Source organism: Ornithorhynchus anatinus, chromosome 11, assembly GCF_004115215.2.
Source record: "Ornithorhynchus anatinus isolate Pmale09 chromosome 11, mOrnAna1.pri.v4, whole genome shotgun sequence".
NCBI lineage: Eukaryota > Metazoa > Chordata > Mammalia > Monotremata > Ornithorhynchidae > Ornithorhynchus > Ornithorhynchus anatinus.
Genome location: NC_041738.1, coordinates 30,687,603 through 30,710,731, shown reverse-complemented (window position 1 = coordinate 30,710,731; position 23,129 = coordinate 30,687,603). Strand labels below are relative to the sequence as shown.

At 45.4% G+C, this 23,129-nt stretch overlaps 1 protein-coding gene across 1 annotated transcript in view; it reads left to right on the top strand.

The window, feature by feature from the left end:
• The window catches only part of SLC7A10 (solute carrier family 7 member 10), a 94,851-nt gene that overhangs the window by 56,014 nt on the left and 15,708 nt on the right, over nt 1–23,129 (top strand). The window contains exons 2-4 of the mRNA XM_029074589.2: nt 6,440–6,644; nt 19,976–20,127; nt 22,702–22,827. Coding sequence (XP_028930422.1) covers nt 6,440–6,644; nt 19,976–20,127; nt 22,702–22,827 — 483 coding nt within the window. The remainder of the gene's footprint in view (nt 1–6,439; nt 6,645–19,975; nt 20,128–22,701; nt 22,828–23,129) is intronic.

Genomic DNA, 23,129 nt, shown 5'->3' with positions numbered 1-23,129 from the left:
GAGTGCCCCCATCCAAGGCCCAGTTTTGCTCAGTTAATTGAACCTTCCTCCCTCAGACTAGTGAGGCCCATCACAACAGTCCTTCCCCTTTCCACCCTCACCACCCCCACAGATCTGCTCATGTTGGTCCTTTGGTGTCAACTCCAAAGGGGCAATAGGGGCTGATGCTCCATAGGTAGGAGTGAAGCCCCTTTTTTTGCCCCCAGCAGTTTGGACAGGACTCCAAGCCTTATTATAATAATAATAATAATAACAATAGTATTTGTTAAGTGCTTACTATGTGCCAAGCACTGTTCTAAGCACTGGGGTAGATGCAAAGTAATCAGGTTGTCCCACATGGGGCTCACGGTTTTAATCCCCATTTTACAGATGAGGTAACTGAAGCACAGAGAAATTAAGTGACTTGCCCAAAGTCACACAGCTGATAAGTGGCAGAGCCAGGATTAAAACCCACAACCTCCGATTGTCAAGCCCATGCTCCTGCCACTAAGTCATGAAGACCTGAGTATTTCTAATCAAGACCGCCCCCGCTCCGTGCCCCCCACCCCTGAAAAAAAAAACCCAAAACCCACATAAGATGTTTTGGAGTTGTAAGTTTTCAGAGGCTCACAACAAGACACCGACTCCAATGGCTTGGTGTTCGTTCTGGGAGAAAGGGATGGGGAGATTCTGTGAAGGGTTTCAAACAATGGCACCGTGAAATCTGGCCTTGCTGGAATAGCTGCCTTTTGTGGGGAGATGAGGAATAAAATGGAGGCTGAGAGAGGGATTAGCAGTCAATCTATCGTATTCATTGAGCACTGACTGGAGAGTACAATATAACAGAGTTGGTAGATATGTTCCCTGCCCAAAATGAGTTTATAGTCTAGCGGGAGTTACTACAGTCACTACTCACTCGACTACTTTCCCCCACACCACCCCACTCCTCCTCCCCAGAGACAAGTGAGTTCATAATCGCCAAAATTTGGTTTGAAGATTACGGAACACCAGTTGCAATCTGAGTCCACCTTTCCACGTGCTTCTGCAGAGAGGCTGAGCTTGAGTCATCCCATTAGGGATCATTAGGAAGCACTGTGGCCTAGTGAAAGAGCCCAGGCCTGGAATTTAGAGGATTTGGATTCTAATCCCAGTTTTGCCACTTGCCTGCTATGTCACTTAATTTCCCTGTGCTTCAGCTTCCTCACCTGTCAAATGGGCATTAAATACTTGTTCACCCTTCCCATTAGACTGAGAGTCCCATGTGGGATAGGGACTGCGTCTGACCTGATTATCTGGTCTCTACCCCAGTGCCTAGTACAGGGCTTGGCACATATAAGCACTTAAGAATATCACTTACTATTATTATCATTATTATTATTGCATTCCCCCTCCCACAGAGAGTATGGAAAAGAAGACTCCACAGCTCTAGAAGAGCCAAGTCTGAATAGGACACCTGGCCTATCTAGTAGTCCAGGAATAGGAAGGTAGGTCATTATCCAGGAGAGCTCACCCTGTGCTGCTCCCAGGTAGCAGCCTCAGTTTGGAACCTTCCTGGACTTCTACCAGATGGATCTAAATTGGTCCAGTCTCTTGGGAGGATGGAGAGGCATCCACAGGCCCCAAGACTTTTCTGTAGCTCTTCTGGACCAGAGAATCCATCAATCATATTTATTGAGTGCTTATTATGTGCAGAGCACTCTACTAAGCACCTAGGAGAATACACTATAACAGAGTTGGTAGTAACATTCCTGGCCTAAAACAAGCTTACAGTCTAGACAAGAAGACAGACAATAATATTTATTTGTATCCATGTCTGTCTCCCCGGCTCTAGACTGTAAGCTCACTGTGGACAGGGAATGTCCCTGTTTATTGTATTGTATTTTCCCAAGTGCTTAGTATAGGGCTCTGCACACTGTAAGTGCTCAATAAATACAATTGAATTAATGAAGAAATAATATAAATTGTACCTATGTACTAAGTGCTGGAGAGTTGAGGGAGGGGTGAATAAGGGAGAAAATCCAAGTGCAAGAGTGACCCAGAAGGGAGTGGGAGAAGAGGAAATGAAGAGCAGACCCCCTCCCCACCTGCTGCCCTTTTTCCTCTCATCCCCCAGCTCTGAGGGATCAGACCTACAGTAGAGGGCAAGCCAGCACTCCTGTGCCTATCTGAGGTAGGAACCGTGACTACTCCCTCATCTGAGCCCCAAGCATGTCATTCTGTGCTCTGTGTCCTTTGGCTGAAGCTGGTTAAACTAACAGGCTCTCAGACACGCCTAGCGCAGAGGAGCAGTAAGCTGGGTTTTTCCCAGGGGTTGGCCTCTCCATTGACCTTCCTTCACTGGAGGACCAGTGCCACGTGGGGCTCTTGCTGTCAAGGTTATTGTCTCTTTACTTTCTAGTCTCTTTAGAAATTCTCTTTAATTTCTAGTTTCTAATTAAGTCTCTTGGTCAATCATCCACCTCCTCCATCCTCTTTAGTGTTATCTCACAGCTAGCTGAATTAGTGAAAGAAATCATTCACAACTGGGCATCACTGGAATCTTTTGGCTGATCTGAAGAGTTTTCACTTCCCCTCAGAAATTCTCTGGGGAGCATTCTACAGCCTAGAGCAATAACAAGAGCAAATAGGATGAATATAGGAGAAGAGACCTCAGAGAACATGTGAGCACAAGCCTCAGAACCTCTCTTGCAGGGGTCCTGGAGGTTGTTATTAACTCCATGGCAGCCCCTCTCCATCCTTATATAAATGATGTCTAAATTCAGGTCAAAATTCATATGTTCATTTTCAGCCAGTTGGAACATTGAACTTGCCTTTTAAATCTATTTCAGTGGTGATATTTGTTAAACACTTATGTGTCAAGGACTCTACTAAATATTGGGTTAGATACAAGAATCCAGTTCCTGTCCTAAGTGGTCAAATAAAACTCTCAAAGTAAAAATTTTCCCACACAAAAATTCACACCCCCACCAAATATATTCAATATGTCCACCATGTAACAGTATATCATCTCACAAATGAGTTTTACCACTAACCATTTCAATTACGTGGCTTCAGAGAAAACTAGACCTTCAGCAGATCCATTAGCCCTGTGAGTTATGTAGTCTGACTCATTCATGTCAAGACCTATCCATTCAGTACAAATTGTTGCCAATTAATTCCGAACAAAGATTAAAATGTCTTGTAACATTTCAGATATAGATAAGCTATATGTAATATTTAATTTTGCCATTATTCTAACCCAATCCCCCCTTGTGATGGCTTGCTTGCTGCTTTATGAATCCATTATGTACGTTTAGAAGTTGTTCTTCGGTATGTGGATGACTCCACCGAAGGTGTCCTTGGGAAATCATCTGAGTTTGGGGGGAATTTAAGTGAATGGAGAAGGTGCTGAGTCAATTTACCTTACCTATAGTCCCTAGGGCAGACAAGGCATATGGGAGGAAACAAAAAACCTGAGTAGGTCTGGGAGTCAGAGCCCCAGAGCTTAAACGTGGACAGTAGAGACTACCATTAGAAACGTCATCTCGATTCAGCACAATAAATAAGCTAGACTATGCAGGCTGTGGGACTGTGGACAGCAGCAGCCCGGGGGGTGTCAACAACTCTGCTCTCCCTGCCCCTAATCTACTCCTGCTGCCTCCTCACCCAGCTTCCCCCACTCTCTGCTTCCCCACCCCCCGACTCCAACCCCCAGGACTCTAGGGAGGCCTCAGGTGTCAGAGGGGTGGATGGATAGAAAAGAACAAAATGCCATCTGGCATCCAGTGTTGGTGTTCCCTGAGCAGAGTGGAGGTGGAGTTAGTGGTCCATTAGACCTTTCGGCACAGGGCAATCCTACTCAGTGTTAAGTTTTCCCCAGGCTGGTGGAGACAAATGAATTTTCCAGTGGAAATCCTCTTCAAAAAAAATCTACTTGCTCCATCCTCCGCTGTCTCTTCCTGTCTCTTCCTCATTTTATAGGTCCCATCCAGTGCATTTACTCTTTCCTCAAGTGGGTCTCTATTTTGAGATAGGTGAGTATGTAGTATTCACAGTTGCTCAACCTTGTAAATATGCTCAGTTCTCCCTTTAGCACAGAGACTGCAATCTTGCAGAAGACCAGCTTAAAGAGAATTGCACTGTAGTATTCACCCTGTGTCCACTGCTGCATACATGCTCATAACCGAGGTTGGGAAACAGCATGGCCTAGTGAATAAAGCCCAAACCTAGGAGCCAGAGTTCCTGGGTTCTAATCCTGGCTCCACCACTTGCCTGCTTTATGACCTTAGGCAAGTCACTTCACTTCGCTGTGCCTCAGTTTCCTCAACCGCAAAATGGAGATTCAATCTCTATTCACCCTCCTCCTTAGATTGTGAGCCCCATTCATGTATCTGACCTGATTAACTTGTATATACCCCAGAACTTAGAACAGTGCTTGACACTTAGTAAGCCCCTAACAAATACCTTAAAAAAGTGTTTCAGTACCACAGCCTATCCTTCCCAGATGGACACGTGGTATCCAAGAAACTTTTGCTAATTCTTCCATCCTGTTCTATCCAAAACATGTAGTGCAAACATTCATACCGCAAAATTGATTTTACACACAAAAATGTAACAACTGCATTCTTCCCCAGTCCCACCCCCCCAACTCTCCAATTTTCCCTAGCTCACTCTGTCCAAGAAGTAAAATAAAAACCCTCTTTACAATTTAGCTAACATAAATGATTCCTAGAACCCTCTGCCTCCTCTCTTCAAACCAGGTCTCTTTTCTTCACATCCTCGTCCAATCCTAGCCAGTCCCCCATAATTCCAGGAGTAAAGTCCCTGGCTCCAGTCACCCAATCTAGCAGTCCACGTGCCCAATATGGGCTACTAAAATATATCTATCATTTTGGATGATGTAACTTTTGGGAGTTTGTGTGCATAACTTAGTTTGCCGGGCTTCCCCAGTTAGATGGTAAAGTTCTCAAGGGTGGAGACAGTGTCTTCCACTTCTTTTATGCCCAGAAAAGTCAGCTCGCAATGTTGACAGTCAGTTTCATAAAGGATAGTTGGTTTCAGTTTCTACACATTTAGATGATGGCAATTACTAGAGAAAGAAAAGGAAAGGATTATTATTAATGATAACTGTGATCTTCATTAAGCGCTTACTAAGTTCCAAGCACTGTAGTAAGTGATGGGATAGAAGGAAGATAATCAAGGCAGACACAGTTCCTGCCCCTCATGGAGTTCCCAGTCTAAGGAAGAACAGGTATTTCATCCTTATTTTTCAGATGAAGAAACAGAGGAACAAGAAAGTTTAAGTTATTTGCCCACAGCCACACAATGAACAAATGGGAGAGATCTCCAGGCTCTCAATCTTGTGCTCTTTCCCCAAGTCCACATCCCTTTTGGAATCCTCTAAAAAGACACTGTCCTAGTAGAGGCCTTCCCCTACTAAGGTTTCATTTCTCCTATTCCCTCTCCCTTCTGCTTCACCCTTGCACTTGGATTTGTACCCTTTATTCACCCCACCTTCAGCCCCACAGCACTTAGGTACATATCCATAATTTATTTTAATATGCCTTCCCCTTTAGGCTGTGAGCTCCTTGAAGGGAGGAGAGATTTCTACAACTCTTATATTATACTCTCCCAAGTGTTTGGTAGAGTGCTCTGTACACAGTAAATGCTCAGTAAATATGATTAATTGATAGAATTAATTGAAAGAGCCCTGAGTTGGAGAACCAGGAGACCTAACTTCCTGCTCCTGCTAGTCCTGTGGCCTTCTGGGTGACCGTGGAGAGGTTCACTTAGCCACTCAGGACTTCAGTTTCCCCACTTAAAACTCACAAGAATTCCATGATCCCTCCTGCCCAATTCACAGAATTAGAAAGAAACACGAATGAAAGTCTGCATCTTTGGAAAATTATAATGTTATTTCTTTTTGAATAATATTTGTAGAATGTTTGAAGTCATGAGTAAATATGTAAATAGCATAATTTTTCTTTTTAGAATGCTTTGTATCAGGTGCATATTCAGCAGGTTGCTTCTGAAAATCAACCAATGATATTTATTGAGCACTTACTATATGCAAAGCATCATACTAAGCGCCCGAGAGAGTATACTATAACAGAGTTACTGGGCATGTTCCCTGCCCATAATGAGTTTACAGTCTAGAAAAGTTTGAAAAGCCTTTAGTAATGAAACGAAAAATGGGTACAAAATGAAATAATAGTGGGTAAATTCTTAGGAAGAAAAGAGTTATAGCAAGCTCGGGTACAATAATTATTCTTATTATCGAAATGCTTCCCCTCCCTTGGGCTGCTCCTTAGCTACAAAAGTTACTTCCACTGTCAAAACTGCTGAGGCAAGAATCTGCATGATGGGTTCCTAATTTAACCTTTCATTCGGATGGAGGGACAAAGTCATTTTGGGGCCCCGCAAAAAAATATTCTTGCCGCTAACCTGCCACCTCTTTTCTCTCTCCCTCCACCCCCTCCAGGGAACATCATTGGCTCTGGGATCTTCATCTCCCCCAAGGGCGTCCTGGAGCACACAGGCTCGGTGGGCCTGGCGTTGATTATCTGGGTGCTTGGAGGTGGCATTGCTGCCCTGGGATCTTTCTGTTATGCAGAGCTCGGAGTTGCTATTCCTAAATCGGGGGGCGACTATGCTTACGTCACAGAGATCTTCGGGGGCCTCGCTGGGTGAGTGTGGCATTACGGTACGCTGCTTCTCCTTGGTTTTTAACACATTTCAAAATGCCTTGAATATTCTAGCAGATCTTGGGCTAGGAGAGGCCAAACCCAATTCCCCCAGAGGGCGCACCGCGCCTGAGAAACTAGGCCTTTCCTGACATTCCCCTGGCATTGCCAGCTCTTGTTCACGGGTCCTTGTAGACTCTTAACTAGCACTCACGCAAGTTCAGCTCAGTCTTCCACTTGCTGTGCAGTCTTAGGCCTCTAGCATCCCCTCTCTGGGCCTTTTCTGCCTCTGGTGTTGGCGGGGAGAGGACCTTGACTTGACTAGCTTTCCTCCCAGGCCTTCACAGAAATGCTCTGCTCGAGGGCAGAGACAGGACCTTGGGGCCTGAAAGGGCGAAAGCCACAATCACAGAGGGATCTGGGTTTCTTCCATCCTTTCTCCAAGGCAGGACCCAGCCAAGTGTCTGTAAACAGCTTCAAGTAAATCAAATTAACTGTGGTGGCAATTAGCAAAGCTAAAAGTACTTGTGCAGTGTAAGCCCACCTCATTCATTTTCATCATTGAAAACCCAGAAAGGCCTCCTTATTGACACTCTCTCCCCCACCCCCAAACCAGGCAAGGAGAAATAGCAGCACCTTTCTTTATCCCTGGGGGAACCTTACCTGCAAAAACTCCCACACCTAAGGTCCGAGACACTTCATTTCCCTTTGCCTCAGGTACCTCATCTGTAAAATGGGGATTATATAAATAAATCAGTTATGAATATGGACATAATCCTGGCCCCACCACTTATCTTCTGTGTGATCTGGTGCAAGTCACTTCACTTTCCTAGGCTTCAGTTCCCTCATCTGTGAAACAGTGATTAAATCCTCCTCCCTCCAATTTAGACTGTGAGCCCCATGTGGGACAGGGATTTGTCCAACCCAGTTATCTTGTATTACCCCAGTGCTTACAATAGTGCTTGACACTTAGTAAATGCATAACAAACACAATTAAACAAAAAAAAGTGCTCTAGGACTAAAGGTGGAATAAATAAAGGGTAAAAATCCAAGTGCTAGCACTATGCAATCAATAGTCATAGGATGGGATTTGAGTGTGTTCTGAATGCAGCACACAGTGCGAAGCTCTTGAGAGAGTACAATAGAGTTGGCAGGCATGATTCCTGCTCACAGGAAGCTTACAATCTAGACAGAGAGAGAGAGATTTAAATTACAAGTAGAGGAAATAACCAATATAAAATGGGGATTAAATCTAACTCCCTCATACTTAGATTTTGAGTCCCATATGGGTCAGGGCCTCTGTTCAACTTGATTACCTTGTTTCTACCCCATCACTTAGTACAGTGTGTGGCAATTAGTGTGCACTTAACCAAGTACCATTTTTAAAATGGGTAAATGTAAGGATATGTACATAATTGCTGGGGGTAGAGTGAATATCAAATGCTTAAGAGGTACAGATCCAAATGCCTAAATGATACAGATGGGAGGGTGAGTAGGGTAAATGAGGGCTTAGTTGTGAAAGGTCTTTTGGACATGTGATTTTAATGAGGCTTTGAAGGTAAGAGAGTGGTGGTCAGTGGTTTTGAAGTGGCAAAGAGTTCCAGGCCAGAAAGAGCACATTGTCAAGGAGTCAGCAGCAAGACAGATGAGATGCTTAACTTCTGTAAAATGGGGATTCAATCCTACTCCCTCCTACTTAGACAATGAGCCCCATGTGGGACAAAGACTATGTCCACCCTGATTAACTTTTACCTACACCAGGGCTTAGTACAGTCCTTGGCATCTAGTAAACATCTAATAAGTACCATAATTATTGAATTAAGATAAGAAGGGGCAAGCTCACTGAAGGCCTTAAAGGCAATAGCAAGAAGTTTCTGTTTGATGTGGAGATGGATGGGCAACCATTGGAGATTTCTGAGGCTGGGGGAGACATGGGCTGAATTTTTTTTAGAAAATTGATCTGGACATCAGGGTGGGGTGGAGTGGAGAGAGAAGTTGGGCAGGTCAGGGAGGAGGTTAAAGCAGTAATCAAGGCAGAATAATGAAAGTACTTGGATAGGATGGTAGCAGTTTGGATGGAGAGGAAAGCGCAGATTCTAGAGATGTTATAAAGTTAGAACCAACAGGGTTTGGTGACAGAATGAATACGTGGGTTGCATGAAGAAATAAGTTGAGAATAATGCCAAGGTTTTTTTTTAATGGTATTTGTTAAGAGCTTACTGTGTGCCAGGCACTCTACTAAGCACTGGGGTAGATGTAAGCTAATCAAGTTGGACACAGTCCCTGTCCCACATGGGGCTCACAGTTCTAGTCCCCATTTTACAGATGAGGGAATTGAGGTACAGGGAAGTTAAGTGACTTGCCCAAGGTCCCACTGAAGACAAGTGACAGAGCTGGGGTTAGAACTCAGATCCTTCTGACTCCAGGCCCATGCTCTATCCATTAGACCACACTGCTTCTCAAGGTTACAGGCTTATGAGACAGGTAGAATGGTGGCATTGTCTATAGTGATGGGAAAGTCAGGAGGAGGGCAAGTTTTGGGTGGAAAGGTGAGGAGTTCTGTTTTGCACCTGTTAAGTTTGAGGTATCAACAGGACAGCCAAGTAGAGATACCCTGTAAGCAGGATTAAATGCAGGACTGCAGAAGAGGAGAGAGGTCAGGGATAGAGAGGTTTATTTAGCAATTATTTGGGTAGAAATGGCAGTTAAAACCACGAGAGCAAATGAGTTCTCCAAGGGAGTGGGTGTAGAGGAGAACAGAACTGATCCTTGAAGGACCTCCACAGTTCAAAAGAAGAAGGGAGAGGAGGAGCCCATGAAAAAGACTGAGTGAGCAGCTAGATAGATTGGAAGAGAACCAGGAGAGGAGGAAGTCAGTAAAGCCAAGGTTAGATAATGTTTCCAGGAGAAGGGGGTGGTCCACAGTGTTGAAAGCAGCTGCGAGGAAAAGGAGGATTAGGATAGTGTAGAGCCCAGTGGATTTGGTTAGAAGGAGTTCCTTGTGACCCTAGAGAGTGCTTTTTCCAGGGAGTAAAGGGGATGGAAGTCAGATGATGGTCAACTCTTGAGCAGGCTATTGAGGGAAGAGAATTGAATAACTCTCCTTCCTGGTGGCTTAATCATTCACTTAATCCAGGAGACCTTGATCTATTTCAGTATGTATGGCCTAGTTGAAAGAACTCAAGCCTGGTAGAGGCCCTGGGTGATCCCAGTCCTGCCACTTGCTTGTTGAGTAACCTTGGGCAAGTCACTTAACTTTTCTGTGCCTGGGCTTCCTCATCTGTTCTCCCTCCTATTTAGACTTGTGAGCTCCGAAGGACATGGACTGTGTCTAACCTGAAAATCTTGTATCTATCCCAATGCTTAATTCAGTAGTTGGCATATTGTAAGTGCTTAACAAATATCACAGTTATTATTACTTGCATAATTGCCTCCATCACAAAAGTCCCACTCCTCCGATTTTTCAGGTAGAAAGAAAGATTCTTTCTGTAAGGAGAAATAGGAGTGCAGGTCCAGATAGGAAGAAGAGAAGTTTCATAACCCAAATGGAAAGCCACAGGTAATAGATTCCTGCTGGCAAATTTCTTCCCTGAGATATACAGAACTCCTGGTAGGAAGAGAAGTGATGTAGCAGGGGAGATGTTAATTCACTGAGTGCCTATGGTTTACAGCACTTTCAAGGGTACTTGAAAGTATACTCTTTCAAGGGTGCAGTATCAATCAGTGGTATTTATGGAGAGTTTACTAAGGTGCAGAACACAATAGAAGGAAGGAATACAGTCTCTCTTGCCTTTCTCTTTCTTCTCCCCTCCTTCCCCTCCTTTTTTCTTCTCTTTTTTCTTCCTGCTCCACATATTAGTAGACTTAATTCCCTGTGTAATAACCCCTCCTGTTTTTAGGTTGCAAAAGATGCAAAAAACATTGAGCCAATTATGAAAGTAAATATAGTTTTCCACAAGAGGAATCTCTCCTCCACTCTTTTTATTTTTTGAAAGTGTACTCTGTCACTTTCTGTGAGTTCTGGTTGCCCAGCTGCCTTTTAATGCTAGTGGCTTAGGGCAACGAGCTATCTCAGGAGATCCCACACATCCTTCCTATTTCTCCATACTTATTTTTCCATCTCACCTTCCTCCAGCCTAACTTCCAAACTCTGCTTCGCACTGTTCTCTCCCAGGACATCACTAGACTTTTACATGGGTCATTCTTCCATTTATATCCTCATCTCCCCCTTCCCCCCCCTCCCCCGACCACCTCCTTCCCAAACCCAACTAACTTGGCACTTATTTTTATTAGGTTTGGAGCCAATAGCTCTGCCTTTTTGTCATAGATTAGAAAGCATTCTGCTGCCTCCTGTCATCATTATCATAATATATTGTCTGTGCATGTGCTACAATGGGGCTCAGAACATAAAGTTGTTTTGTGGGGCACACTGCCAGTTCAGGCATTGAAAGGCTACATGAATACATCTGCCTTACTCCTCTCAGGTTTGCTCTCTTCTTTCTAAACCCTTGAACCTCCAAACGGTGGGGTTGTGGCCTCATCTCCAAAATTTGAGTGCCAATCCATAGCTTGACCACAATTTTAAATACAAAACTGAAACCATGCCTCAAGTTCCCAGGTAGATTGACTGCCTCCACCTTTAGTGTGTTCTATGGTATCTCCTTTGGTGACCTGCAGTCTATCTCCCTTTAGGACCTCTGGGATCACTCCACAAGTTCCCATAATCAATCTTTGAAAAAAAAAATCCCCATCAATATTTCTTCATCTGTTGATGATGAAGCAGCAGCATGGGTTAGTGGATAGAGAACAGGCCTGGGAATCAGAAGGACCTGGGTTCTAATCCTGGCTTCACCACATGTCCGCTGTGTGACCTTGAGCAATTCACTAAACTTCTCTGTGCCTCAGTGACCTCATCTGTAAAATGGAGATAATAGTGTGAGCCTGATTAACTTGTGTCTACCCCAGTGCTTAGAACAGTGCTTGGCACATAGTAAGCGCTCAACAAGTACCAAAATTATTATGATGATGATGATGGAGTTTCCCTTGGATAATAATAGTCCTGAGCTCGTCGTCTGAATTCAGGGTGTTACAGGCTTCAGTTTTCTTATGTTGTCCCTCTCCCCTGCCTCAGACAGAGATAGTGATGCCCCTTGCACCATTCAATTTCTCTTCTCAATTCCCAGCCCTTGCCTGCTTCCCATGGCCCTCTGCTCTACAGCCCTCCTGTATGGTTAGGCCTGTGAGCCCTGGGAAGGCTCAAAGCCAAGCCAGACTGCCATCAGAGTGGCATCCAGTTCCTTTGCTGCTCTACCCATTCGGATCTCAAATCCAGGGCACTGCCCTGCCTGGATAATAGCTTGTTTACATATGTTTCTGGCCTGTGTTACATGGGCCACAACTTCTAGCAGCTCCAGGAGCCTAAATCCACCTTGCTTGTATGAAAGCACCAGTAAGTCAGTTGTAATTATTGAGTACTTACTGTGCAGAGCACCATACTAAATGCTTGGGAGAGTAAAAAATAAAGCAGACACGTTCCCTGCCCACAATGAGCTTACAGTCTAGAAGGAGAGAAAGAAATAATAGAAATAAATTATGGATATGTACCTAAGTGCTGTAGGGTTGAGACGGGGGATCACTGCTGGGCAGCAGCCCGCTGGGTAGGTCCAGGTTGCACCAGTACTGCCCAGGCACAGGCCAACGGTTATACCAAAGTTTGGGCTTCCACTCAGGCTGGCTTGCACACGAAATACTCTGGTGGTCTTCCCTTTCTCCTTCTGGAAGAGCAATAATAATAATAATGTTGGTATTTGTTAAGCGCTTACTATGTGCCGAGCACTGTTCTAAGCGCTGGGGTAGATACAGGGTAATCAGGTTGTCCCACATGAGGCTCACAGTTAATCCCCATTTTATAGATGAGGTAACTGAGGCACAGAGAAGTTAAGTGACTTGCCCACAGTCACACAGCTGACAAGTGGCAGAGCTGGGATTCGAACTCATGACCTCTGACTCCCAAGCCCGTGCTCTTTCCACTGAGCCACACTGCTTCTCATCCCAGTAAGACATTCTCCTTTCTGCAGCATTAATTTCCCCTCAATGTTCTCTCCACCTGCTCAACCCACTCACTGACTCAAAGCCTCTATCAGGCCCCCAACAGATTTCCAGCCAGTGCCTGAGGAAAAAACTCTAACCTCTGCACATTTTCAGACTCCTGCCCTCTTGATTAGGGCTGGTCTCCTGCACTTCTTTGCAACCCAAACTCTCTGCAAGCCACTTCCTGAAGATGCTTCCTCAGTCTTCCTCTCTTCCTCACCAGCAGCAGCTGCTTTAGTCAATTCTAGTATTCTTATGCAATATAAACAAGTGGAGTTTAGGTAAATTTGTAGACAAGAGGTCCAAAATAAGTGGCAAGAAGGGAAATTGAGGTGTCAAAGAGAAATTGTAGAAAAATTATAAGGCTCAAAAAGTGCTTGGATATTCTTATCCTCATTTTATAGTTGGTGACACTGAAGCAAAGAGTGATGAAGTGACTCATCCCACTCAGAAAATGAATGCTTGAGGCAGCATTATCATATTTGTTAAGCCCTTACTATAAGCCAAGTATCATACTAAACACTGGGATAGATTCAAGATAATCAGGTCAGACACACTCTGTCCCACATGGGGCTCAGTGTAAGGAGGGAGAACAGGAAACCACTTACAGAGAAGTCAAGTGGCTTACCCAAGATTAAACAGCAGGAAAGTGGCAGAGTGGTTGTAGAACCCAGGCCCATGGTCTCTCCACTTGACCCTGCTGCTCGTGTTAATTGATAACCCAATCTGGGCTGTGGAAGCAGTTTTGAAGAGATAGTAGTGACTTCTCTTTAGAGGAGTGCAGAGCCCCAAGGGTAAAAATGCCTTCTCAGCTGGCCAGGACAGTTATGACTCTCTCCACTTTACAAATGGCACCTTGAGCCTTGGGTAGATCCCAGGCCTAAACCAGGCATGGAAAGCAGATAGGCTTTCTGACTTGCCAGCTTTTTTCCAAACCTGAGTGCCTCTTTCAGTGACAGGCCTCTCCTGATAAAACACAGCTTTCTAATCGTTCGTCAAAAGGTATTCTCTTTGGGTTTCTTTCCCCGCACAAATCAACTTCTTCTTTCCAAGCTATGGTTGCAGACAAGCAGATGAGCAGGACTTTCATTTGTCACTGTGCCTATTGCTGACATGATGTAATTGAACGGGTCATCATTTGCATATTTATGGATTTTCAGGGTACCACAGGCAACAAAAGGATCATTACCCAAAATTGTAAATAATAATGGGCCCGGTGTGGCTCCCTAAGGGGTTTCTGGGAAGCTTCACATATTTAAACACTAACCAGGGGCAATGCCATCTCTGGGCAAATGGACAGAAACTAAGCTGTGGAACCAAAGACTTTAAATGGGATTTAACCACTATTAAACTCCATCCAACCATCTCTCTATTGAGGAGAGCAAGCCAGTGGCAGCCAGCTAGCTGTTCCAGTCCACTTCAGGAGACCACTTTTGCTCCTTGGTCCCATATCTCCAGTCTGTGTAAGGGGGCAAGCGCCTCTGTGGAGTTAATGGAAAGGAGTTTTTTTCTCGTTGTTTCTACCTCATGAATTCTAGATTGTGAACTCAAAAGAAGTCAGATATATTAACTGCCTCCATAGCAGAGAGAGAAGTGAATAACCTGATAATTGCAATGTCTCTTAGTTATTCTGTGTCTTGTAAACCCTGGCATTGTGCACACTAAAGGCCAGAGACAGAAGTAGACTCTTATCGCTTATTTTTATTTTTCCAGCACTTAATACAGTGGACTGCACAAAGTAGACTCTCAATAAATCCCAGTTAATCCCGGCTCCTCCACTTTTCTGCTGTGTGACCTTGGCCAAGTTGCTTTAACCTCTGTGCCTCAGTTCCCTTATCTACAGAATGGGGATTCAATACCTGTTCTTCCTCCTACCTAGACTGTGAGCCCCATGAGGGACCTGATTATCTTGTCTCTACCGTAGCACTTACAGGGCTTGACACGTAGCAAGCCCTTTAACAAATACCACAATTATAAATGCAACTGGATGAATGGAATCCATTTCCTGCTGTTGGTTTTAACACTTGCTTGAAAATAAGGGCAAAATCTACTAGCCCAAAGACTTTAGTATCGGTCCTCTCCACCAGCTCTCAAGGATCCTGGCAGAGAAAGAAATTAAATCAACCCTTTCTGTTGTTCATTGAGCATCCCTTCCTTTCTCCCACTCACCCAGCTTCAGGCCACAGAGACAGTGTTTCCCCCCAAATCCCTGACTTGGTTCTGTTTACCTCTCCTGGGTGCCCTGCAACCCATTGCCCTACACACTCCACCTCTCAGGGCCCAGTCTCTCCATTCCTCATATTTGAGTCAAGACTATGAGAAGCAGAATGCCTAGAAGAAAGAGCCTGGGCTTGAATCAGAGAACCTGGGTTCAAATCCTAGCTCCAACAATTGACTGCTGTGTTACTAGGCAAGTCACTTAACTTCTCTTTGCCTCAGTTTCTTCAGCTGTAAAGTGAGAATTAAATCCTACTCCTTCTACCTAGACTGTGAGCCTCACATGGGACGAGGATTGTGTCCAACCTGATGACCTTGTAACTACCCCAGCACTTAGATCAGGGCTTGGTGCATTGTAATTGCTTAACAAATATCATTAAAAAAATGTTCCCTGGATCACAGACTCTGTCTCTCATGCCACGCTCTCCAACTGATGGCTTGTCTGGGTAAGAGAAACCCTCTGAGGATCAGACCTGCCCCTGCGGGGACTCTAAGAGGGCAGAGCTTCCAGAACTAATAGTTTCCTGAAGCTGAGTGATCCTTGCGACCCCTCCTAATCACCGTGCTGGAGAGCAAGAATTGACTCCCTTAACACAATGGACTAGAACCAGTCAACCAATGGTAAATGTTATAAATAAACGAACTGGGGATTAGTAAATGTCTCATCAGCCCAAACTGGAGAGAATCTCTGATCTAAATATATTTATAATTTCTTTTCCAAAATGGGGAGAAATAGATTAGTCCCTAGAAGTAGCAGTAGAATGCTCATTATGGGATACCCCAATCTCTAAAGAGTCACATTTTAATTTTATTTACAAGCCTTCCACCATGCAAAGAGGCCCAAGAGATTGTATTTTCTCCTATGAAAGGGTCACTGTTGGAAAAACTCATTATGTTAATGAGGCGCTAAAAGGCTGAGTGAGCAGAAAAGCTCAAGTTATTTGACCTTAGGGATGTGAAAAGATGGGGACAAGTTCTCGACCAAAGTCACCAATACCAGCTGCAGAGTCCACAATCTCAAAGCAGGGTAATGGGGAGTCCTGGAGCAGGGGAACCAGACTGAACTCACCTGGATCACACACAGGCTGACCAGGACCAGATCTAGGCAGAGAAGTTTTACCAGTGTTTCCAGGCTGTGCCCTTCAATCAGAAAGTCCTCACCTTCAGCAGCCCAAGTGCAGACCACTTCTGCTTTTCAGTCCCCTCTCCTGCTTATTCACTTGCCAGGACCTGAATTCTGTGTTACCAGACCACTGGAAGTCTCCCAGGTTGATTGCTTGAGGGGTAGCAGGACCAAAATATAGCAATTGCTTGCTGCTTTTCCAGGGAATCCAACCCCAAACCAGATGGCCCTCCAATCTTGGATGAGATGGCTGAGGGGATCTGGAAGTGGAGGAAACAGGAAGAAATTCTACAAAACCTGACCCAAGAAAAACTCCACTCTTCACCTGCGTCTCAGTGTTGCTTGGTTTGGCCATGTCTTCAGGACCATTTTTTTTTCTTATGATACTGGTTAAGCACTTACTATATGCCAGGCCCTGTACTAAGTGCTGGGGTAGATGTGAGCCTATCAGGTTGGACACAGTCCCCGTCCCATATGGGGCTCACAGTCATAATCTCCATTTTACAGATGAGGTATCTGAGGCACAGACAAGAGAAGAGACTTGTCTGGGTCCCACAGCAGACAAATTGTGGCGGCAGGATTAGAACCAGGCCCTCCTGACTCTCAGGCCCTGGTTCTATTCACTAAGCCACTCTGCTTCTCAATTTTCTCTCCTACCTTCTCCCTGACTGATGTTAGGGGTGGAGTTGCCAGGAAGGTGAAGGGCTAGATCCTTACCTCTCTCTCCCCACTCCAGCCAATCATCATCAACAAAAAGAGGGCATTTTCCATAGAATCTCTTTCCTAGAGGTTAAGGACAGTGTCTGAAATGGTTTAGGTGAGGGTCACCTAGAGAGAGGGGAATGGGACGACTTTTGAGAACTCCTTCAAGGAGTCTGTTCTGGGACAGGGTGGCCTCCAGTGGCCAACCCCAGCCCTTCTCAGCTGAAGCAGTCTTTCACCACTACTTCTAGGGAGGGAACTGAAGTGAGGGGTCAGAAAGGTGGAATGCCAGCAATCACCAGGACACTCTGCCACAGACTAAGCCAGTCATGTGAATATAAATAGGCTCAGAAGGAGTCAGACCAATGATCCATCCAGTCCAGAAGTCTCTGCCTAGGGATGCTTGGAAGAACAGTTCAATGATTGCCCCTGTGGACATTCAACCTTTTGTGTTTCTAACAGTCCTAACATTCTGTGACCCTCTTTCCTATCTTCCCTTCCTTTTGGGAGCATACAGGTCCAACTGTATCAGCTACCTTAGTTACTGTCCCTAGGCCAGAGCTCCTCCCAGCTGTTGTACTGGAGCAAGGTTTGCAGGCAGGAATTCTCTCCTTGATCATTTGGCTCCAGGATGCCTTTCTGCCTTCTCTCAGCAGGCCCCAATTCTCCCACAGAGTCTTTAAAGCCTATGTCTTTGAGGTCCTTCTGGGACTCCATCCTTATGCAGCCACAGCAGGGGACTTGAAATGGCTTAAAAATAAACAGAATCAGTGGTCTTCCCTTTTTAGAAAGCATCAACCAAGGGATGAAAGCTTCATTCACTAGTTCTTATTTTGTACAAGATGTGCTTAGATCTAACTCATGGAGGAATGGATTCCAGGCAGAGGGTCTTGAAAAGATAGGAGTGGTCAGGCACAGTCTAAGAGATGCTTCTGGAATCAACAACCCATCCAGGGAAGTGTTCCCAAAACACAATTCCTTGCAAAGTCTTCTGGTTACATTTAAAAACTCCACTTGCTCCATTCCCACTTTGGACTGAAACCTGCCACCAAGGACAGCTCATGGCAAGGGTGTCTTCCTCCGACATTCCACGGCAGAAGTTTGGGTTCCATTGGAATTTAGGGCAGATTTAGTCAGTTGAGCCAATTCCTAGGGAAGCCTCTGACTGTATGCCTCCCTGAGACACCTTCCAGCTTCATTATGCCATTATTTTACTAAGGCACCTTACCAGATGGAGCTGGGGGAAGAGAGTATTTTGGAGTGGGTGGTACAAGCAGAAATGACCATCCTGAGCTAAGCCCAAACTGCTGCATGGTACCACTAGACTATGCCCGCCTAAGAACTTTAGCTCAGTGAGGGCAAGGACTCAATTTAACAGCAGTTTGGGCTTAGCTCATGATGATCATTTCTGCTCCCTTCCCCAAATAACCCAACCAAAATACCCACAATGAGGTCAAGCCTTGCCAATCAACTGTCTATCAGCTACTTCTCTCGTCTACTGACCTCAGCCTCAGATGTTCTTTTCTTTAAAAAAAAAGTCACTATTCTATATTTAACTTAATTGATTTTATCCACCTGTCATGTACCCCGGCATGTATTGACTACTATCATCTCTACTGAATTGCATGCATGGCCATTAGCCCGCCCTGTCCCAGCTGGAACTGAGAGCCTTCCTCTCCCATACCTAATGCAAAGGCAGGGAGCCTGACCATCCCAAGCCCAATCACTGGCCATACACTGAGGAGCAGCATGGCTTAGTGGATAGAGCATAGACCTGGGAGTCAGAAGAACCTGTGTTCTAATCCTGTCTCTGCCACTTTCTGCTGTATGACCTTGGGTAAGTTCCTTAACTTCTCTGTGCCTCTGATACCTCATCTGTAAAATGGGGATTAAAACTGTGAGCCCCATGAGGGACAGGGACTGTGTCCAACCCAAATCGCTTATATCCACCCCAGCGCTTACTACACTGCCTGGCACATAGTAGTTCACAATTACCACAATTATTGTCATTGGCTATTATAGGGCAGGGGAAGGGAGCCCAAGAGGAGCCCTTCAAAGCAGACCGCTACAGTTGGGAAAAACCTCTTGGTTGAACCTCCATGGACTGCATGACAGTCCTGTTTCTTGAAATTCCTGCTAGGGCACTGGCACAATTTTTGAGCCAGCGAAAGGGACATGATTACATTGCCTGCTGGTCTTAGAGATTGATAATCCGATTCATGCCCTCTCATTCCATCTGCCCGTACCACCAATCTCCACCCATTTTCCAGGGTCTCCAGGCTTCCAAATCTTGGGTCACCCAACAGCTAGCCTTTGGGTATTACATGACTCCCTTTCCCCAGGTCTTTTAGAAGAGGAGACAAGCATCTTCTGTACAGTTGTGGTATTGATAAATCTGTCAGTGGTATTTACTGAGCACTTACTGTGTGGAGGGCACTGTACTAAGCACTTGAGGGACTGTAGTACAACAGAGCTGGTAAATTGTTCCCTGTCTACAAATAGCTTATAGTCTAGAGAATAGTCTATATGGTACCACTAGACTGTACCCTCCTAAGAACTTCAGATTTGGTTATCACTGAGGGCAGGAATTCTGTCTGTTCTCTTTTACTTGGGCCCCAGTTATCTAGTTTAGGGCTTGAGAGTGCTCCATCCAGCCTTGGATTTAAGGGTTGTACCAAGGTGACATTTGAAAGCAGGGACTTCTTATTAACTTGCCCCACTTTTAATAAGTCACATAAAATCCAGTTCTCCAATCTGTTTCTTGCTGCAGTGAGTACACGTCGGGTTGAAAAAGCCAATTAACACAAATATAAAATATTGAAGAAGAACATTTGATCTCCAGCAATCAAATCCAAGGTGATGTTGGGCTGAGCGGATTTGAGTTCGAGTGCCCAACACAGTTGACACTCATTAGCCAAAGGCCATTTAAGCAAGGGAAACTCAGTACCACCCAAGGCCTGCACACCTTGATTTCCAAATGATAAGATCCCAGAAACCATTTGGGATCCAGTTCACTAGCTCTGGGAAAGTGGGGCCAGCATCTTCAGATAAAGGCAAGAATTCCAGTATGAAAACGGACTGTTGGGGAGGGCAGGAAACGGTCACCTCTAAAAAGATGAGATTAGGTTGAATGTACTGTCAAGCGAATGCATTGATCTTCAGGCATAATATCTGCACTGTTTGTCTTCTAATTTAATTTCAGATTTTTGCTGCTATGGAGTGCAGTACTAATCATGTATCCTACCAGTCTGGCTGTTATATCTTTGACATTTTCCAACTATGTGCTACAACCAGTGTTTCCTAATTGCATTCCGCCATACAGTGCCACCAGGGTTCTCTCCATGGCCTGCCTATGTAAGTATGCCGCTTAGTTATAGGTTATTTATCTTGCTGCTGAGTTCTCTAATTGGCACGCAGTCTAGTAACAATGGGCCAACAACCAGTGGAGGGGACACTGTTCTGTTAAGGAGAGGCAAGCATAAAGTCCTTTCCATAAGTCCTTCCCTATCACACTGCTATCAAGCAAAAACTATAGCATTTGCAGAAAAGAAGTGGGGTGGTGGGACTAACATGGATTTCCTTTAGGGGAGGGATTTCTACCATGGCCCTGCCCATCTCAAAGCACATTATGTTCCTTGCAGTTCCCCACAACAATGCCTTGCCCATCCGAAAAGATCCTAGATCAAGATCTCCCCGAACAGTGGAAGTGATAGCTGGCTTGGGGTAGACCTTCCTGCTAATTCTTGAAGACTGCCTATGGCCAATGAACAGCTTGTCACCAGGCGTCCTTCTCCCAGGTCAAGTGGAGCCTAACGTACTCTGGCGTATTCCAAACCTTCTCTATCCCCACCTCTTTTATTGCCATTTGCACAGTTATGCCCCATGCCGATGACTTCAAAATTGAGTCTGGAACCAGTTTGACTCCCTGGCAAGCAATTCCCTCCTCCTGCCTCATCAGCCCCCACCATCTCTCAGTGTCCCGGACCAAACTCCCTTCATAGCACTCAATGCCCTAGAGTAATATTCTGGGGATCTGGGCCTTGACTCCCCGAGCATGGGCTTGGGAAACAGAAGACATGGGATCAAATCCCGACTTTGCCACTTGTCTGCTGTGTGACCTTGGGCAAGCCACTTAACTTCTCTGTGCCTCAGTTACTAAAAATGGGGAGTAAGACTGAGAGCCCCATGTGGGACAACCTGATTACCTTCTATCTACCCCAGTGCTTAAAACAGTGCTTGGCACATAGTAAGCTCTCAGCAAATACCGTAATACCATAATAATAATAATCATTATATAATTATTATTACTATTATCCTGCCTGGCTTTCCCAGAACCAGCAGGGCCCAGAAGTCCTAAGCCCTAAGAAAAAAAAAGGGAGCAGGAGTCTGTTTTCACCACCTGCCCTAAGGTGAGTGAAACCATAATGGCAGCTGCCTCAGCAAAACATCGTCTTGCCAAAGCCAGTGCCGGGTCAGTTCCCCCCTTGGGCCATGGGTCCCCACTGGGGTGGATGGGGGTGTACAATTGCAGTCAATTTCAGTGTGGAGGAAACAATGCCAAAAAATACCCATGATCCCGCATTATTTACTCTAGTACTGATTTGGTTGCTAGAAATTTTTCAGATGTAGCTTGGAGCTATTTCTTGCCCCCCCCCCCCCCCCCCGGCCCTGCTGGTCATAAATTGTTTAGAAGAAGAATGACCAATGCTCTTGCTCAAGAACTCTCAAGAAACATTGTGACTAGCCCAGTTTCTGTCTTCAGATTCGCTCTGAGCTCCAGAAGCACAAACACAGTCACAAACCAAAGCATTAACAAACCTTAATTAAAGCATCGGGGGCACGCTTTGGCTTGAGGACAGATTTAATCCATCAGAGGATAAAAAGGGGAAAGTTTTCAAAGGGTTTGGTGCTCTAAATTGGGCTATGAGGGATTTTTGTAAGATCTCTCTCCACCTTAAACGTGGTCCGTGTACAGCTAGAATAACCACCTACCCTTTCTATTCCAGGCTTCCGTGGGTCACATCCACATTCTACCATGCTCCACCAATCCTCCATCTCTCCAACCACTTTTTCCATTTCAACTTTCCTGATTCTGTCTCCCTAGAGAAGTGAAACATTGAAAAGATGATTTAGGTCCTTTAGGCAAACAACCCACTTTCACCCAAATCATGAGAGATATTCCAATTTTGGCCTAAATAATCCAGACCACTGTTCTGATCCTTCATTTCAGCAGTCATCCTATGTCAATTTGACCATAGTTTAAAGGCCCCAAAGATTCATCCGTTAAGACCATAGTTTAAGGTCCCAAAGACCCTTCTCAGCACAGGGCCCCAAGGCTTAGCCATCTGACTAGACCATTCCCCTCTTTGAGACCTCAGCAACCCACTCTCACTTTCACTGAAGAGGCAAATTATGGATGAAACTTTACCTGAGATTGTTGCAGGGAGGGGAGAAAAAATTGCAATTTCCACATTCCAGGTATTCAGATGACAGCTCACCAAGACCCTCCATATTCCTCTGGGTGTCATTCCTTGGGGCCATCTACAAAACTCAAACTGCAAAGTCCAAACTGGTAGAGCATTGTGGAAGTCTTGTTCCCCTCCTGATCTTTGGCTGATTTTTTGCTGAAAATGAGACCACACCTAAGGGCCATGGAATCTTGAAAGGGAAGTGGGCCACCCTCTAAACCCAGAGATCTAGGTAGAACCACAGGGAAGGCGTCAAGCAGTCAGAAGCAAACCAGAAGCCTCCTGCCAAGTTTCCTCTAGGGCAATCCTGGTAGCATCCAGTAAAGAAGTCCATCCCTCTTCTCCCTTTTCCACACCCTGCCCTCTTCCCTCCTGGCCATGCTCCCAGCCAGGACTTCAGTGCATGGGCTCCCTCCGTCACTCAGTTTACCCAGGGAAAACCCCCTCTCCTTCCTCCTAGTGCTTCTGACCTGGGTCAACAGCTCCAGCGTGCGGTGGGCCACCCGCATCCAGGATGTCTTCACAGCGGGAAAGCTGCTGGCCCTGGCACTCATCATCATTGTGGGCTTCGTCCAGATCTTCCAAGGTGCGGAGTGGGCACGATGGTGGAGCTGAGAGAGGCGGGTCTTCCTTGTCCTGTTGGGAGGTTGAACTGGGGGACCATTTCCCCTTTCTTTAGTTTTGACCCCAGCATAAGAATGACAGCCTTACATCTGGTTCCCCCCAGTGGCCCTTGGGGAAGAGTCAGAAACACTGGTATCCCGCTGCATGGCCCTTGGTTTCCTGCTGGCTTAGTGACTAGACTGAACATCAGGCTGGGATCATGGGCATTTTGGGAGTATCTGGTTGTGACTGAGGGAAAAGTCCTTCCACTTTTCCCCTCCCCAT